Source organism: Branchiostoma belcheri, unplaced genomic scaffold, assembly GCF_001625305.1.
Source record: "Branchiostoma belcheri isolate BF01 breed outbred unplaced genomic scaffold, Haploidv18h27 scaffold10, whole genome shotgun sequence".
Classification (NCBI taxonomy): Eukaryota; Metazoa; Chordata; class Leptocardii; order Amphioxiformes; family Branchiostomatidae; genus Branchiostoma; species Branchiostoma belcheri.
The window spans coordinates 5008299-5028037 of NW_017802380.1; the positions used below are offsets into that span (position 1 = coordinate 5008299).

Consider the following 19739-nt stretch of genomic DNA (forward strand, 5'->3'; position numbering starts at 1 on the left):
GGGGAGGGGGTTCGTGCATCCTGTCGTCGTGGGGGTGTCCTGGAGGGGGGATGCTGTGGTGAGGAGGCATCCTGCTGTAGTCCCTGTGTTCTGGTGGGGGCTGTAGGGGAGCCCCGTGTGTCATGGCCATCCCCTGGGGCACAGGCTGGGGAGGCGGGGGTGGGGGCGGCGGTGCATACTGGTCCCCTGGGACAGGTCTGTACACGGCAGTGCTCTGGTCCTGGGAGGTGGGGTAAGGCTGGTACGTTGTTGGGTACGTCTGGTGCGGGGTCGGTTCAGCCGCCACGGCAGGCCGCTTGTGCCGGTGGTTGATGTGAGCCTGAGAAGGAGAAGTTGGAAATAGTCACCACTAGGGAGAACAAAGATACTTCTGCAACTAGAAAGTGCTAGTAGAAAATGACAGATTAAGATTAAGTATCCTTCGTGTTAACTTTCAAATCAAGCAACTTTCTCCATAACAGAACAGCATGAGAAATCTTAAAAGGGTCCTCATGCCTTTTACAGAGCACACTGTGGATATCACTAATCCGTTACAAGCAGGGACAAAACACACCTGAAGGTCCCGTTGTGACAGGTAAGTCCTCCTGCATCCCTTGTTGCCGTGCTTCCCATCACCAAATGTACACATGAACACGGCTCCTCTTGGGCACTGCTCTATACGCTGTACAGGGTCTCCACATCTTACAAATAGAGGAAACACGGCAGGGATTCAGAACAAACAAGATGAATGCTAAACCAGTCACACTCTTCTGTTGGTTTTAAATACATGTATTTTACACAGTACAAACCTCAACAAAGCAGACTTTATGTATTACTGACTTTGTGCAGTTACAAACAACTCAAATATGCTTACCTCAAGCAGTTTTTGTCTGTCCTCTTGGAGCAATCAAAACAAAAGACATGCTTGCAGGGTATCTGGAAGTTAGAAAACAGAGAAAGTTGGTTTGTTAATGAGAGTCTGCACATCATGAACAAAATCTACTGGGATAGAAGGAATACTAAAAGTGCACAACTAAAAGAACCAATAGTTAAAAGGGCTAGGCATGTGTCTTACCATCCTGCCATACAGGTTGACTGGACAAACACACTTCTCACACAGGTGAAGCATGGGGTCATTAATCTTCTTCCCAATCAGGTTCATCTGCAGACAAAAGAATTCATAGTTTATAGCATGTACAAGTATGCAAAAGTATGCAAATGCATATATGTAGTATATACACGTATACATTTCTAACCTAGAACAGGAAGCGCTAAAAAGGGTAACCACTGAATGGGTACCGGTCAATGACCGTATATGTCATTAATTTCCTTGTGCCTATGATTATACATGTGTATATGCAACTAAAGTGATTTGTAATGTTAGTAAAAGTAAAATAATCATGGAACTGATTTCCCCTACCTTGACATCCCATTTCATGGGGCTGTGGTGCTTCTCAGAAGAGGATCCCCTGTCATCTGTGACAAGCGAAGAGCAGGGCAAACAGGTTTAAAGGATGAAACATTTAAATGTACAATGTACTAGTAGTAGTTCTACCAGTAGTTTTACTAGTTGTGTATTTCTTGCACAAGCAGAGCCTTAGTCTTACCTTAAAGGTTTCAGCTCTGAAATAATAACATTTGTGATGGTGTAAATGTGCCATCTTTAATGAGGACCATGTGACTGCAGTTGACATGATTCAATCATGATTTACACTTGCGTGACGTACCCTGGGTGTCATCCTAGTTTGTTTTCCATACTCCATACATACATGAAGAACCCTATCAACACGTATGGGAGGCACAGAAAACAGACCAAGAAGCACCCAGGCTATGCTGTACCTCTGACACTGGCAGTCCTCTTGCTGTGGTGACTGCTGAGTTTGAGAGGAATGGCTCTCCGGACTCCGTCCCCGTGTCCCCCCCTCTCCACCAACTCTCCTTCCAGCTCCAGGTTACCTAAGGGCAAGAATTACATTATAAACTAGAAAGGCCAATATTTGCTTTGGAGCAAATACAGCGATGGGTTCACCACATTTTACGACATGGCAGGGAAAGAATGAGAAACACAAGGGAAAACAATGATTTACATTGATATAACTATAATATGAAGTAAAATACAACTAAAACAACAGTTGGATAGCTATTCCCTACTTTATTGGTTAGGATTTTTAATTGCATAATGCAAACTGTTGATTTTCAAAATAAATAAAAAAACGTCCATGCCCGGCATTCCAATGCTGGAGCAGGAAAGCTTGAAATACCTACCAAAACACTTGAATACAGACATACTGTCAGTATGGAAATGCTTCTGTGCAGGTGTTAATCAAGTTAAATCCCAACAGCCAATCAGCAAGAAGTATAGAGGAAAGCTGCATGCCTATTGGTTGATGCCCTGCATTCCATTGTGATGACTCATGCCCAAACGTGGTAAACAAGGCACATTAACACAGTAATACATTTGCTATAACACAGCCAAAAAACTCAAATAAAACCATTCTAAAAGCCTGTATCACAATAATTTAAAAAACGCCTAGGGGTATTTGCCCACTGTACCTCCATACCAAATTTCAGGACCTTGGGCCCTAAAATGAAGAAGCTGAATCCATTTAAAAAATGGCAGGAGAAGGAGGAGAAGAAGGAGAAGAAACATCAGAAAAAGCAATATGGTTTCACCACACCACTTCGTGGTGTGGTGAACCCATAATGATGCTACTCATAATTAAGCAACACATGCTTTTACTAAATTTCATAAACACTTCCTACTACATGTGTTCACATATTAATTTATTTAACCCCAAATAAATGATAAATTCTGACAAAAACATTAATGTTCTTACTTGCTTTGCTTACTATGCTGACCATGTACAACGACGCACAGCCTTAAGCAAGTAAGCATAACTATTTTACACTGATTTGTAAATGCTTGGTATTTTTGCTTTCAAGATGTCCATATATAGTACTGTAGTAACGTTACTTTACTGCTCGTACTGTATGTATATTTGTTTAATTTTGTTGGATATAGTGAAACAATTTTAATCAAACTGCATTCCCGTGGTATTTCCTGAAACACAAGTGATCAAGGCGGTAACAAATGTGAATGTAGATGGTTTTCACATCAACGCCCACTAGGAAAAAGCAAAAGAGAACTTGAGGTTCAAACATCCAAAATTTTTGTAGTCGGATCCAGAGGCGTGGCAGATTTAACTATCACAGAACGGTGCCAGTGCGTAGCAGTCATTTCCTGCGCCATAAGAACTGTAGCAGTGACAATGCTACTCCAAAATGTACCGAAAACAACACCCTTACTGTAAGAAGACAGCATTCTATACAAAAACCACCCATCCCTCACATCTCACCTCTCCGCTCGCCCTCCATCTTGAAACATGACGTCAGAACATGGGGGTGGCGGGACATTCAAAATGATTGATTTTTGGAGGTATTTTTCTCGAAAAGCGGATCTAACGTTTCATATTATGTAATTTGTGAAAAGACTAATTTTTTTCTTTATGAGAATGTTTCTGTCCCTTGCGAAACGTGTTGGGAGGCATGCAGGGGCAGAGGTCACCATCATAAATATCCAAGATGGCGGACATCGGATAGAAAATCCCAGACCTCGAAAAATTTCGGAGTAATTTTTTTACAGAGTAGACTTTTGGGACATTTTCTGTGGCATTGGAAAACAGAAAGCAATCCCGTGTGGTGTTGGGCGCTGTTTAGATGGCTCTATGATCCATCGGTCGCAGGAAGTCGCCAGAAAACGTAAGCGCTCGCCAGTAGTGACAGACAGAGACAGCATGACGGTTTTGCGCCATCCTTCGAACAAAGGAGCGAGTTCGCCGGCCGAAGAGAACGCAGCTCCTAGCGCCGAAGCAGAGCATATCAACGGGGAAGGGGCGATGAAGAAACTACGGGGAGGAGCAGAGGGTTCCACAGAACCATCCGCAGAAGCAGGTTGGTGGTATTTGTTCGTGTGTGCACGTGTTTCAGAGTCGCCAGCCGGCTATCTGAGACGGGCTGCCTTTGTTTTCGTTGGCTCCGGCTTGAGCCATTAGGAATTTGTGAGGGGGGTGCGCCTGGGTCTGTATGTGGGTCGGGGTCACGGCTGCTGTCTACGTCAGTCTGACATATGGACTGCATAGTGGACAAGGGAACACTGTTTTTCAAACTGCTCTCGTTACATGGCTGTATTCCTTGTGTTTAAAGTACGGCGTTGACTCATGTGCCCTACTTCCGGTGCTGGATTGACAACTTCCTTTGATATTCGTGTTCTTTGTTTCAACTAAGCAGCAGTTCAATTTTCATTAACAACATTTGAATTGTATTATCATGTGCAAAGTACAACATGTAGTTACATTTTTCACACATTTTGATACAGATAAAGAGATTGACAAGCAAATTATTTTTGAGGTCTTACATACCAATCTTTATACTAAACTCAACTTTTCACTTTCTGCTACTGTACAGCTGGAGGTGCTGATCTAGAGGCCCAGCCGATTGTCCCAAAGTGGTCACAAGATGGGAAGACAGTGACCGTCACCCTGCCCATCGGCAATGTCAGGTCATCTGAGGTGAACCTGACCACTGATGGACAGGATGTTACCTTGAATTTGCCAGGTAAGGCAATTTTCTTTTCAGTTGCTTGCAGACCTGGTGGAATGACCACACAAAATGTTAAATTGTGACCTTGTGAAGTTCCTTGCATGGCCACTAAAGACTTATAACTGGACTTAAAACACACAAACATTCCGATATACAAATACATGCACAAAAACTTCACCATGTCTGTGAATATTATCATTGGAGATACCAGCCCATTTGACAGTCACTACTGGTTGGTAGAAGTGACTTTTGAAGAAGACATCCATGCACAACTAACCCAAGCTAGACCAGTAACCTTACCTAACACTGCTAATGTGTTGTATGGCGTCTTTCTAGATGGGCGCTCGTGGAGCTGTACCTTCCATGCAGCAGTAGAAGCAGCTGATCCCATGGTCATCTGTACAGATGAACTCATGGCCATCACCTTCAACAAGGAGGAGAAGTACAAGAAGTGGCCTGCCTTAACAGCAAAGGTAAACTTCTGCCAGTGAATTGTTCAATGAGTATGTTCTCTCAAGATGTGTGACACTATGTGTAATGATTTCTGTATGCTGAGCGAAAACAAAGTCTTACATACTTTACGTTATTACCTTTTTTCTGCACCAGGACCCTCCACCACCAGAGGCAGTATCTAACCATGTGGATGGGCACCATGCTACAGAAAGTATGGAGATGTCAGATGGAAGAAACCATGTTGCAGATGGGGGTAGAGATAGCCCCACCAAGCTTGGTGTTGAAGAATCAGAAGGTAACTAGAAAAGTTCTCTAACACCTGTATTTGACAGTGGTTAGCATATAAAATTTAAACTATGACACACTTCGTACAATTGGTCACAAGTTTAACTGCACCATATCCTGGCTTATACCAAGTCTGATTATGCAAATTGTGCACCTGTCCAGGTGCAGGTGTGGGGTTTGTGCACCTGCAGCAGCTGAGGCATGACTGGTTTGAGCGCGGGTCGGACCTGATGTGCCTGTACGTCTTCACCAAGGAGGTCTGCAAGGACACGCTGGACATCCAGTTCTCTGACCAGGCTCTGACGGTCAACTTCCAGACCAGCGACAGCAAGTTCCTGGCCCTGCACGAGGGGACGACCACCCAGACCGTCTTCTGTTGGAGCATCAGACTGTTCTATCGTATCGTGCCGGAGGAGTGCGTGTACCGTGTGGGACAGTCCACCCTGGACATCACACTGAAGAAGGCAGACAGTCGGAGGTGGACCAGGCTGGAAGCCTTATCTAACACTAGTTCAGGTGGGCAAAGTATCTAAATTTAACAATGAACTAGACAAAAAAATTTAGCAAATGCTATACTGTCTCATTACTAGTAGCTATCAACTTGCAGCTTTGCTACTACAAGCATCTTGACATTCCTTGTTCTACTTTCAAAGGACCGTCAGCCAGTGGTGTGTCTAACTGGAAGCCCCTGTCATCTGCTGGGACAGTGTCTCAGGAAGCTGCCAGCCAGCCCACAGCCACCAGCACCAAGAAACCTCCCCCACCACCACCTGCACCACCGCCTACTAAACTTAGCCAGGTAACAGCAAAAAGCTTAAAATGAACAGCCACAATGCATGGTGAAAGGCCAGGTAGATGTGTGATTCAAGAGCCTCAATTTCCACACTTGTTTGAAATGGACTCCTGGACTCAAATCAGCAAAGATTCTATTTCCATCTGCAATAAATTCCTTGCAAAAATCAAGCAGAAGACCCTTTTGACTTGCCAGTTTGATTAAGCTATTCACGGAAACTGTAAGCACAGCTCATCTCTATGTATTATGATATGATCATTGATAACATCATGTGATTTTTCCTGTCCACAGAAGCCGACCTGCCTGGTCCCCCCGGTGACCCATGGTTCCTGGGGTGCTGCAGGAGACATGGAGCAGACATGTGAGCCTGGCTTCACCGGCCTGGACAACCTGGGCAACACATGCTTCATGAACGCAACCTTACAGGCACTGGCAAACACCAGGGAGCTCAGGGACTTCTGTCAGAGTAGGTGGCAAGGTCTTGGCTAAGGAGGACTCTGACTATACTAGTATTGTAATAGCCAGTGTAACAGCCCTTAGGCATGACATACCAGCTTCACAGGCACTCGGTGAGAGGTTTAATGGCTTGCAGAAAGGAGGTTGTGAAATGAAATGTACAAAAAAGTTTAGCATCCACAACAAAATCATCATACATCACTATGAACTACATGCTGTAGCAAGTTACCTTTTTTTTGTCTAACAGTCATGAGGGTCACATAGAATACTCATCTGTCTTTTTTTTCCTATTGTTACACAGGTAATAAATTCAAGGATGATTTGAACACAGAAAATGTGCTAGGTTCTGGAGGGAAGCTGGCCATTGCTTTTGCCTGCGTCTTGCGCACGTTATGGTCAGGCACACGAACATCGTATGCACCCTCCCGCCTCAAGAGCATCATCGCGACCAAAGCGCACCAGTTCACGGGTTTCGCCCAGCACGACGCCCAGGAGTTCCTGGCCTTCCTGCTGGACGGGCTGCATGAGGATTTGAACCGGATCCAGGACAAGCCCTACACCACCACGGTGGAGTCTGACGGCAGGCCGGACGGGGAGGTGGCGGACGAGGCCTGGCGCGTGTACATGAAGAGAAACGACTCCTTCATGGTGGATCTCTTCCACGGGCAGTTCAAGTCCACTCTCGTCTGCCCCGTCTGCTCTAAAGTCTCCGTAACCTTTGACCCGTTTGCCTACCTGTCTGTCCCCTTACCCAAGAAGCAGAGAACGATATCCGTGTACTTCCAGTCCAGGGACCCGACCAACAAGCCGGTGTTGTTTTCCGTGCCGCTGGCTGTGGATGCTGCTGTAGAGGACTTGAAGTTGGCCATAGGGAGGAGGACGGACACCAAGCCGCAGAACCTGCGCGTGTTCGAGGTGTACAAGAGCGGGATCCACTTCTGGTACAATCGGGGAGACACCCTGAGTAATGTCCAGGCTAACGACCACATCATGGTGTGTGAGGTGCTCGATCAACAACAGGTCAGTCATCAAGGGGTATAGCCTAGGGTTTTGTGTGCTGTTGCATCTTTGGTCAGGTGGAAAGTTTAAATCCCTAACTAGTCAACAAAACTAGAGTTCCAAGATCTCATGCCTTCGACAAATGATGTTAACCTTTACGACTGACAAATTATGAATGTTTCACATTGATTATGGAAATAATATCCTCACTTGCAATTATATCCTTTGATCATATTTTCCATCCAGTCAGTCTTATCTTAAACAAAGAGGGCTATTCTAGCATTTCCTCATCACCATTTTAATTGTTTTATCACAGAACCCAGCAAATATATAGACTTCTGTCATTAATTATGTAAATTAGATCATGATTTGCATAATCGTCATCTAATTAGGTCAAGCATCACTTGAGCTACCGAGATACCAAAAATAACAACAATCCGTCAACCGGTTCTTGAGCTATCCTTCTTCAAACATTTTCAAACAAATGCCTCTGCATTTCCCAAACAAGCTGCTACGGGGTGCAAACTTACGGCACTTTTTTGTGAGCACAAGAGCTACCTACCATCTAAAAATCATGACCCTAGCACGTCCATATCACGAAATGTAAAAACCAGAAGTTTCGCTGCAGTACGTTCTAATTCAATGACGTGGGGACCCCCCACGAACCCCATATCCGAACTTGAACTTGGTATTTTCAATGGTAACTTGCCAACTAAAAAACATGAACATCCATTTAAAGATTCTCGAGTTATCTTGTCCACAAGAGAAAACACAAAAAGAGTTGCCATACGTAAGACGACCGTGCGAGTAGGAGAGTCTTCCATAGATGGTAGAAACTCCAACAAAATGCAATTATGGCATGCGCTTTATACTAGATAATTAAAAACAATATACATGTAGTTGACCAGTTCCAGTTTTGAAATCTCATGACATGCTAGGGTGACAAAATTTGGAAAATAAGCTTATGTAGCTCTTTTTGCTTGGGAAAAGTGACGTGAGTAGTTTAAAAATATGCGCCAAAACGCTGTTTTCCACGGCTGCATATATTAGCCAGATTTTGTAAACATACATACAATTTAAAGAACCTTAAGTGAAAATATATATTTCTTTGCAAATTAATTGTACCTTTTGAGCTCGATCCAACAACGTCATTGAATCCTGCATATGAGTTACAACTTACTAGTACTCAAAAAAGTTGTATACCATGTATTTCTTATGCGGTTTCCACACTTGACCTTGAATCTATTTGATATACAGTACTACCTTGTCAGGACTGTTTCCTGGATAGCTTCGATTGTTAAAGGAACACTTGACGGTTACTGTTATCTCAACAAACAACTCTACACCCTTGCTGTGCTATTGTTAGCGTAACCTACTTAACCCAACTATGCTGTTGTTAGTTTAACCAACTACGTAAAAGGACAAAGACTTCGCCTACACTTTAAAGATGTGCAAACAAAATGTCCTTAGGCTATTACACGTACTCACAACCTACTACAGACTCCAAATTTTAAACCCTCAATCTAAACCCCTTAACCTATTCACAAATTTTTTTTAAAAATTCCTATTCTACAGCTTCAACTACTGAAAAACTAACAATCACCAAAAGCCCACTACGTAACTGCAGTATGAAAGACATTTAGATTTCTCTTATCAAGTAATCAAATTGGGTCACAATTTACATAATTAATATCTGTTAATGTTCCTCTTGATTAAATATGCCACCATTTTAATTGTTCTATTATGGAAGGCAGCAGATTTATAGACTTTTGTCATTCATTATGTAAATTAGATCGTGATTTGCATAATTGTCATCTAATTAGGTCAAGCATCACTTAAGCTACCGAGATACCAAAATAACAACAATCCGTCAACCGGTTCTTGAGCTATCCTTCTTCAAACATTTTCAAACAAATGCCTCTGCATTTCCCAAACAAGCTGCTACGGGGTGCAAACTTACGGCACTTTTTTGTGAGCACAAGAGCTACCTACCATCTAAAAATCATGACCCTAGCACGTCCATATCACGAAATGTAAAAACCAGAAGTTTCGCTGCAGTACGTTCTAATTCAATGACGTGGGGACCCCCCACGAACCCCATATCCGAACTTGAACTTGGTATTTTCAATGGTAACTTGCCAACTAAAAAACATGAACATCCATTTAAAGATTCTCGAGTTATCTTGTCCACAAGAGAAAACACAAAAAAGAGTTGCCATACGTAAGACGACCGTGCGAGTAGGAGAGTCTTCCATAGATGGTAGAAACTCCAACAAAATGCAATTATGGCATGCGCTTTATACTAGATAATTAAAAACAATATACATGTAGTTGACCAGTTCCAGTTTTGAAATCTCATGACATGCTAGGGTGACAAAATTTGGAAAATAAGCTTATGTAGCTCTTTTTGCTTGGGAAAAGTGACGTGAGTAGTTTAAAAATATGCGCCAAAACGCTGTTTTCCACGGCTGCATATATTAGCCAGATTTTGTAAACATACATACAATTTAAAGAACCTTAAGTGAAAATATATATTTCTTTGCAAATTAATTGTACCTTTTGAGCTCGATCCAACAACGTCATTGAATCCTGCATATGAGTTACAACTTACTAGTACTCAAAAAAGTTGTATACCATGTATTTCTTAAGCGGTTTCCCACACTTGACCTTGAATCTATTTTGATATACAGTACTAACTTGTCAGGGCTGTTTTCAGAGTAGCTGATACTCTTGTTATTATAGGACACTTCATTGGTACTGTTCAAACAAACATCTCTACACCCTGCCAGTGTTATTGTTATCTTACCCTAGTTCACCCTATCTGTTATCTTAACCTACATGTACTACATAGAACAACACGCCTGCATGTGAAAACCCACAACCTTCTAGACACTCCAAACACCTATGTTGCTTCAACAAACAACTCTTTACCCTGGAAATGGTGTGGAAGTGTCCTACAATACCTTCCTATGTGGTTTTGTGCCCAAAAAAGCAAGACGACAAATAATTCTTTAAGTGGCTCAAATATCGCACATCTTTTTAAACTACACACGTACATGTAGCTAGTAATGTTAAACTTACCATATACATGTACTAGTAAATACATGCACTTTAAAGGCTGTGTCATCGTCCACTAATTACATGTAGTTTAACAGGCACTTGTTATGCAGTTTCCAACACTTGACCTTGAACCTATTTTGATTTACAGTACTACCTTGTCAGGACTGTTCCCTGGATAGCTTCGATTGTTAAAGGAACACTTGACGGTTACTGTTATCTCAACAAACAACTCTACACCCTTGCTGTGCTATTGTTAGCGTAGCCTACTTAACCCAACTATGCTGTTGTTAGTTTAACCAACTACATAAAAGGACAAAGACTTCGCCTACACTTTAAAGATGTGCAAACAAAATGTCCTTAGGCTATTACACGTACTCACAACCTACTACAGACTCCAAATTTTAAACCCTCAATCTAAACCCCTTAACCTATTCACAAATTTTTTTTAAAATTACCTATTCTACAGCTTCAACTACTGAAAAACTAACAATCACCAAAAGCCCACTACGTAACTGCAGTATGAAAGACATTTAGATTTCTCTTATCAAGTAATCAAATTGGGTCACAATTTACATAATTAATATCTGTTAATGTTCCTCTTGATTAAATATGCCACCATTTTAATTGTTCTATTATGGAAGGCAGCAGATTTATAGACTTTTGTCATTCATTATGTAAATTAGATCGTGATTTGCATAATTGTCATCTAATTAGGTCAAGCATCACTTAAGCTACCGAGATACCAAAAATAACAACAATCCGTCAACCGGTTCTTGAGCTATCCTACTTCAAACATTTTCAAACAAATGCCTCTGTATTTCCCAAACAAGCTGCTACGGGCCGAACTTACGGCACTTCTTTCTGAGCACGAGAGCTACCTACCATCTAAAAATCATGACCCTAGCACGTCCATATCACGAGATTTAAAAACCAGAAGTTTCGCTGCAGTACTTTCTAATTCAATGACGTGGGGACCCCCCACGAAGCCCATATCCGAACTTGACCTTGGTATTGTCAATGGTAACTTGCCAACTAAAAAACATGAACATCCATTTAAAGATTCTCGAGATATCTTGATGACAAGGAAAAAACACCAAAAACCAAGGTCAACTACAGTGACTTAGGAACCCCCCACGAAGCCCATTTTTAGCCTTGACAATGGCCACCCCTAAATCAACCTGCCTGCCAAAAATCGTGAACCTCGGACCTTGCCTTCAAGAGTTATCGTGCCTAATCTGCCAAACAGTGCAAACCCGATTTCATAACCTTCTCCGAAGGCATAGCCTTCAGTCGAAGGCAACTAGGCAGTTATTGCTGTTTTTCCCCCTTTATGTACACATATTCGAAATAAGGACTTTTTGGGGAAAGTTTGGAGTGCACTACTAGTTTGTTTCCCTGTTGGAAGGTGTTTCACTGTAGTATATACATGTGCACCTCATTAAAAAAGGCCTGGATGTGGTTTTACTACAAAAGAGGCCTTGATCAGTTGTGAAGCCCAAGTCTTGCCCAAACTCTTGATTCTCAGCCTTCCCAGATTGACAGTATCCCCCCCCCCAGGCAGGAGAGGCTGTGTACGAGGTTGCTGTTCTGCAGCGCTGTCTCCAGCCGCTGAACCGCTCCCCCATCACGCGCTGTACCAGCTGTCAGAAGATCAGCCCTGACGGAGCCTCCATGAAGAGGTGCACCAAGTGCTTCAAGGCTGGCTACTGCAACCAGTAAGTCATGGGAGAGAATCTTAGCAATCTTCAGCTACAGTCAAACCTACAGTCTTTAGTTACCACCCAATGGAAGACAATGGTCACAATAGACAGGTTGCCACTATAGACATTTTCAATGCTAGGGTCAGTATATGAAAAAAGTAATGTAAGGGACCACCCATCCAGGCTTCAAGGCTAGAAACTGCAACCAGTAACCTGATTGAACCAGTAAGTCGTGGGATAAAATCTGTACAGGTACAGTCAAACCTGTCTATAGTGACTTAATGGACTTGAAGAAAATGGACACAGAAGATAGTGCTATAGCCACTATATGTATATTGTAAGATTCTTAATGCTTGGGTCAGTTGGGAAAGTAACCTAACATCGTCTAAGGGACCACCAATTGCAAAATTGCAAGCTTTTATATTGAAAATTCTTCACTAGTAACACTTATGCATTCTAACCTCACATGTGAAATGGTTCTCTGTCTGCAGGCAGTGTCAGAAGAAACACTGGCCCACCCACAAGGCCATCTGTAAGTACAGTCCTGAACCCATCGGCTGTCCCTTCATCATCAGCCTGCCCCAGTCCCAGGCCACCTTCTCCAGGCTCTGTGAGATGTTAGAAGCCTTCGCAAGGTAAAGTAAACTTGAGGTCATATAAGCAAGGTTGGTAATTGTATAAAATAATTAATTAGAGCATTGTCTCATATTTTGTTGCATTGCAAAATTGAACTCATTGTTTTATGCTGTCATTAATTGTTCTCCCAGATACTCTGTGGATGTCTTCCAGCCCCCCATACAGAAGAACACACCTTCCAGTACTGAGTCCTCGGCACCATCCGAGGAGCCGGCATCCTCTCCTGTTAACCCGGAGGACAAGGTCGACGACCTGGCCACACCCGACAACCAACCACAGCCAATCACAGAGGAGGAGAAGGGTACCGATGCTGGGGAGAGTGACGAGGTCACCATGCCGAAGGAAGGGGAGCCAAAGATGGCCGTCGTACACGGTCAGCCGCAGGACCCGCCCCCGGAGAGGGACATCCTACCGTTCTTCCTCAAACCCTGTAACGAGAGGGGTCAGGGCAAGGTCGGACCAGAAGGGGAGCGGCTACAAGATCAAGGTAGAAGCTTGACCAAAAGGGCCAGAACATTTAGACCCTTTTTGGTCATAAAGAAGTATACCAATACAGATGAACTTTCATGCTAAGGTAGAAACTTGTTTAACTCTTTTCCATAACATTTCTGACCAACACCTGTCTTTTGAGTCTTCTTGGGTTTGTAGTGGCTAGCAAGTAGAGGAGTAGTTGTTGTGCACTGGTAGTCTCACACAGGTAAAATTTGTTTGGACAAAAACTTTGGGGATATGTTACTTGCAGTTTCAAGTTAGCCAGTTCCAAAGCCCAGTAATGCACTCATACTAGGTTGCTACTTGGTGTTGACAAGACCTGTTGTTGTCTCAGGAAACTCAGCCCTTGACCTGTCTGACCTGACCTATCTGGCCATGGACTGGAGGAATCACGAGAAGTCCAAGAACTACGTCCTGGTGCAGTCCAAACAACTGGTAGGTTTTCATCAAAGATCATTCATTTCTCAACACCCCTAAGAATGTTGGAACATCTTGTCTTATGCACTAGTACCATGTGTCCTCTATATATAAATATACGGAGAGACTGATTATGATGGTGATTGGTGAGAAAATATTTCAGGTAGATTTAGAACTGAAGTGTACATGAATGAGTATAGCTACCAATTTAAAGTCTTGTGTCTGTGTATTTCCAGGAGTATGAAGAGGATGAAAGTGTCCACTCCACACCTACCTCAGGTAAGTCTGTCATGCTTCCTTTCCATCTGCAGTTGTTGTTGTTGAATACCACCCATGATGAAAAAGATGGACCCAAAGCCATTTGCAAACATAGAAATGTAAATAAGGATGAGTGTTTTATGCTAAATTGTGTGTTTTCTCCCAGATGGCCCCATCACCCTGCAGCAGTGTCTTCAGCTGTTCACAGAGCCTGAGACACTCGCCCCTGAGGAGGCCTGGTGAGTTCACCTGGACTGACATTTGCTAAAATTTGATATTTTCTTATTCCTTACGGCTATTCCGAGATCAGGGTGCGCCAAAGGGTTGCACTTGGGCCAATTTTTCAAGTTTTATATTTTTCTATTTTCAGTGCAGAAAATCGCACTAGAGGTGTTACCATACATTGCACTTTTTAAATTTTTGGATAGAGACGTTCAGTTCAAAAGTTGTGCTCTTCCAAACTTTAGCCCACTCATTTCAGATGTGGCCGGCAACGGACACTACAGCTAAGCTGTAGTGTCCGTTGCCGGCCACATCTGGCCGCTCAAGTACATGACAAGAACACCAAATCTTGCAAGACCTGTCATTTAGGGGTTGACAAAATGCTACAGAAATAACATAAATGAAAAAATTACTTCAAAATTGCAACAAAATGTAATTAATGTACCTATATGGTATACTTGGCAACGGACACTACATGGCAACGGACACTACACCCTTGAGGTTTTTTGACATTATTTCATATAATTACAGCAATAGACTGAAATAGCTACTGTGTTTTAAGTCAGCATCTTCAGCTGTTTCAAAACCTGAAATCATATGCACCCACAGCTTTTCTATTTTAAGTTATTACCGAGCAACGGACACTACACATTTTCTCGGACAAAAAAGACAGGTAACTGTAAGCCATCAGCCATATTAACCCAAAGGACAAGCAACATAAAAACACATGTTTTGTGTCATATATGGATGTACCTTGCATAACATACAAAATGGCCAGTTCTATCACCATCCTTTTTAGTACAGGGAGATAAGTTAGTTGCAATGTGTTAATTTATGAATTTTACATAACGTGTACAACATATTGATAAATACGCTCTAGAAAAGAGAAATTTCCAATCATCATCAGGTTTTTTGCAAAACATATCAGACTGAGCATGTCTGAACATATTGCAAATCTTTTCATTCCATTTTTTTGTTCCCAAATTACTTAAAAGCATATTTCAAAAACTGGCATTTTTCAAGTGCAACAGCATAACATAGATTTTATGCCAATTTCTGGTCTTAAATTGGCCATAGCATAAGTTTTAAGCATCTTAACACCAAATCTCTTCCTGATTGTCTGGAAAATAACTGCACTAGTATAACAAGTTTGATAAATGTCAACAGAATGCGATAAATACAGAGTAAGATTGACATAACGATGCACGATGCCATTGGCGCACCCTGATCTCGGAATAGCCGTTACACAATAGTTTTCTGCATCATACACTTGTGACCATATATACATACTAGTTGCAAGACCATACACCAGTATGGTAAGACAAACTCTGATAGCTGTTAGAAAATGTCAATGTTTCTTGTCTCTTTCCCTGACTCCCAGGTACTGTCCAGGCTGTAAGCAGCACCGTGAGGCCACTAAGCAGATGTCCCTGTGGCGTCTCCCCCACACACTCATCATCCAGCTCAAACGCTTCTCCTTCCGCAACCTCATCTGGAGAGACAAGATCACCAAGATGGTCCAGTTCCCTCTCACGTAAGGGGCATACAGTCTTCTTTTACATAAAGTACTGTGTGCTGTAAGAAGTCACTTATCAAGGTGATCTCAATAACATTTTCTAATTTCATACATTTAAGATTGGAAGTAATGTAAGTGGTGAGATGTATACAGTGTTGTATGTAGTGCTGAGACAAAGAGAGTTTACATATGGGTAGTATGGGTACCATTACCACTTATGTTAGTTTTCTAGGAGTAAGCTTCTATGACATTCATATTAACACTAGTTTTCTAGGATTTCTTTATGGCATACATATTTATGCAATGCATCGTGCCCATAACACCATACAATGTATGATTACCTCCTCCCCAGGGGTTTGGACATGTCTGGCTACTGTGGCTCAGATATCGGACCGGGTGAGGCCCCGCCCATCTACGACCTGTACGCGACCGTGGACCACCATGGCGGCCTGCTGGGCGGACATTACACGGCCTACGCACAGCTGCCCGACGCCTCAGGAAGCTCCAACGCTATTGGTGAGATTCTGCTTATTAATTAAGTAGATGGAAAGATGAGGAGAAATATACAGTTTGAAAACCAGTGCAGTCCTAGTTTACTTCATTGTTGTTTCATTTGTTTTAAGATCGAAAAGGATCAGTTTGACTTTAGGGGGACTGGAGTGTTTGTACATGACAGCTCACTTGCTCAGGTGGTAAGATGAGATTGTGCTGAAGGCTTCAGCAGGAGTTAGGGCTAACTTTGTAGATTAAAAAACTTATTATAATGACTTGTTCAATGCACATCTATACCGGTATTTTTATGTATTTGCATTGGAGAGACACTTAAGTCTATCAGGAGTGCCATGAGCAAAAAGCTGTAATCTGATGTCTCTGAAGATTGTAAATCATTGAAATCCTAAAGAAAGTTTTCTCAAAATTTTCTTCCTCCCGACTGCCCTAGGCTGGCGCCTGTTCGACGACAGTCACGTACGTGCAGTGCACGAGACGGAGGTGATGAGGCCGTCAGCATACCTCCTGTTCTACCGGCGCCGTGGGGTGGATGTCCATGCATGTTCACCTGAGAAACCTCTCAACGCCAACAAGTCAGAGTCAGAGGACACATCTACTCAGGTATTTAGAGATGATCTTTATTTTTGCTGAAGCCTAGTTTCTAGCAATCCACCTTCCAGACCAAAGTGTCATGTCTTTTAATCACTGCCTAACCCAAGCATACTGATGTGCACATTTGCAATGCAAATTGGAGGCAATGATTAGCTATTAGACCCATATTTTAGGGCAAATACTTCTGTAACATGAACAAGACCACTACACATGCTGATATGTTGGTACACAGTGTGTGTGATGCCTCAAAGCAAGCGGTTTATACTTATGCAGAAATTGTGTGTACGTAGCTGGCAGCCAGTTATGAGGCATAGACACAGAGTAGGATCTTGAAGAGTAGTTCTCAGCCTTTATTACTATGGTTCCAGATATTTTGTACCAAAAGTTGCCATTTTACTGTCCACAGGAGAGCACAGAAGACCAGGAGATGGGAACCCCCCTGTCAGCCTCCAGCAGCAGTGAGGTGCAGGACAACATCAGTGATGATGACGAGGAAGTTCCCATATACGAGAAACCCTTACAGTGTACAGACCTGGACGAGGTGGACTAGACATTCTGGAAACTGTTTTAACAATTCTGGGCTTTAGACACACTTTTCTGAAATCGACTCTTTGAATTTAGAATTAGAAATATAATGAACTGTAAGTTTTGTATTTTCAACTTCTTGCTAAGTGTCATGTTACGTTTACATGTCAGCTAATTTAGGGCACACTTTCCTCTCTTATGTATATTTATTTGAAAGTTTCCAGTGTTGAAATTTGAAGTTACCCATCTTAGAGCATCACACCGTGTGTGAACCAAACTTAGTATTTATCAGTCTGAGTTTAGGTGCTGCAAAAGTGAAACTGAATGTACAGTATCGTGGTCTCTTAGAAATGGTGATATAGCCATTTGGCAACATCTTCTCTGAACATACATAGTGTTTTATGGAGCTGGAAGGAGAGTTAATCTTCTCTGGCATACAATATCAAAAATATGTAGACTTTTCTCTGATAGCTTAACTGTGTTAGCACTAACGTACATGTAACAAGTCTACACCAGTACTTAACTACTCTCTCAGGCATGACAGAAACATGGCTCAGGTTTCAGCTCAGGTCAAAGCAACAAGAACAACTTTCTCGGGTTAGGCTTCTGAACTAAGAAAACTGGGGTTAACAGTAGTCAACTGTCAGTAGGTAACAACTTTTGCATGTGGGTAGGTGCTACATGGTATTGGTAGAAGGAGAGGGATGGACTCCACCTTCCAATACCGTGCCCTAGACACAGTGGATCAACAACCCACTGCCCCCTTCTGCCTGAAAACTACCTTTTTAGGTGCTACATCTTATGATCTCTCAGCACTGTGTAAATAATGATTGTAGATTGAGAGAAGAAGATGGAAAATGGAAGGAATTATAGATGTATATGTGAACTGGTTGTCATTGGTTTCATATTTATTGCACAGGTTGCCAGCTGTGGTTGTCCATTTCTAACCACTCAGTGTGTAATAAAAAGTAGGAACATGTACACAAAATAGCTGTATTTACTGGAAGATGGGCAGTAGGAAGGATTGTGATGGGTTGTGTGAAAATAAGAAAAAGGAAAGACAAAAAATATCTTTCAAATTTTGTTAACTTACAGAAGAAGTAACTACACAAAGTCATGTAAAATATTTGCACAAATTGATTGGCAAAAATTTGTAACAATTCACATGCCTACCATGTGGATTCTTTATAGAGTGACTATTAGTCTTCGGAATGTTGTCAATGATGATTATGATGTGTTCTATTGATGTAATATGTACAGACATGCTGGCAGGGTTTGGGAAGATGTGATGGTTGACTAAGTTTGAAGGACAGGTCATCTTTACTTGATGTTGCTGTTTTGGAATATAGTTCATGGTTATTTGAGAAGCATTTTTAGAGGTGTTTTGTGATATTGATAAGTTACCTTTTTGTGAAGTTTGTACTGGTACACAGATAAAACACTGAAAATGAAAGTATGCTGAAGATTTGACAGCAATGCCAGTGTCTTTTTTGTATCAGCCATGTTTTTCTTTTTTCAAAAGGCTGTAAAATTTGTGCTCTGTTTTTGCAGTTGAAGGGTTCAGCAGGAAGCCAATGATCATTGCTGTGGAGAGTTTTGAATTGGAAGCCCATTTGTGTAGGAATATGTTATCTTACTCTGTACTGTCCTATTTGTCAGAAATGTTCACTGCATTAGATGATAGACAATATGAAGCCATAGGACAACAAATATACAACTGTACATACTCTACCTGTAATACAGACAGAAAACTTTGCAAATGAGAAGATAGTCTTGCAACAAGACCCACATCACTGCCACTTGTAAAAAAAAGGACCCATGCATGTATATCCTTACCAGAAGTCGTGTATTTGATACTCCCATTGCTGCAATACGTGTATCATGTCTTTCTAGAAAGCACAATTGATTCATGAACAAACACCAGTGTACAGTACTGTGGTTAACAGTAGAGATAGCTTCATATTTATTTGTTGGTATTACAATGACTTGTGTAGTGTTGGCAAGTTTTGCCACCTCTCATTGTCGGTTTCAAGATATTTCTTGTCATGATCTGATCATCAACATAATGCTTTTATTCCATCCCATTTGCCAGTTTGGGACTTCAATATATTTGTGTATGTAGCCTGATTGAGTGGCACAATAGTGACCTGCCCAACTTCTGCTGGCTCCTTTAATTGGGGGGGGGGGCATTACACCTGTGGAGAGCAGAGTTTGTGTTACACAGACTAGGTGTGTGTAGCATCTATGG

General features: G+C 42.1%; 2 protein-coding genes across 2 annotated transcripts in view; one reads left to right on the forward strand and one right to left on the reverse strand.

The window, feature by feature from the left end:
• LOC109469322 (E3 ubiquitin-protein ligase Hakai-like) overlaps positions 1-3969 on the reverse strand; it is a 4772-nt gene extending 803 nt beyond the window's left edge. Inside the window, exons 1-7 of the mRNA XM_019767827.1 lie at positions 3336-3969; positions 1819-1935; positions 1400-1455; positions 1055-1141; positions 854-915; positions 554-680; positions 5-319 (exon numbers count right to left, since the gene is read on the reverse strand). Of these exons, the coding sequence (XP_019623386.1) occupies positions 5-319; positions 554-680; positions 854-915; positions 1055-1141; positions 1400-1455; positions 1819-1935; positions 3336-3393 (822 nt within the window). The 5' untranslated portion in view covers positions 3394-3969. The remainder of the gene's footprint in view (positions 1-4; positions 320-553; positions 681-853; positions 916-1054; positions 1142-1399; positions 1456-1818; positions 1936-3335) is intronic.
• Positions 3970-4432: 463 nt separating this feature from the next.
• On the forward strand, positions 4433-19303 carry LOC109472262 (ubiquitin carboxyl-terminal hydrolase 19-like). Its single transcript, XM_019771922.1, has 17 exons — positions 4433-4593; positions 4915-5051; positions 5185-5326; positions 5479-5832; positions 5970-6115; positions 6401-6575; positions 6867-7585; positions 12182-12339; positions 12816-12959; positions 13092-13447; positions 13787-13887; positions 14106-14148; positions 14294-14366; positions 15731-15883; positions 16218-16381; positions 16806-16975; positions 17373-19303. The coding sequence occupies exons 2-17, from the start codon at positions 4968-4970 to the stop codon at positions 17514-17516; spliced, it is 3126 nt and encodes a 1041-aa protein (XP_019627481.1). The 5' UTR covers positions 4433-4593; positions 4915-4967; the 3' UTR covers positions 17517-19303.
• Positions 19304-19739: the final 436 nt, after the last annotated feature.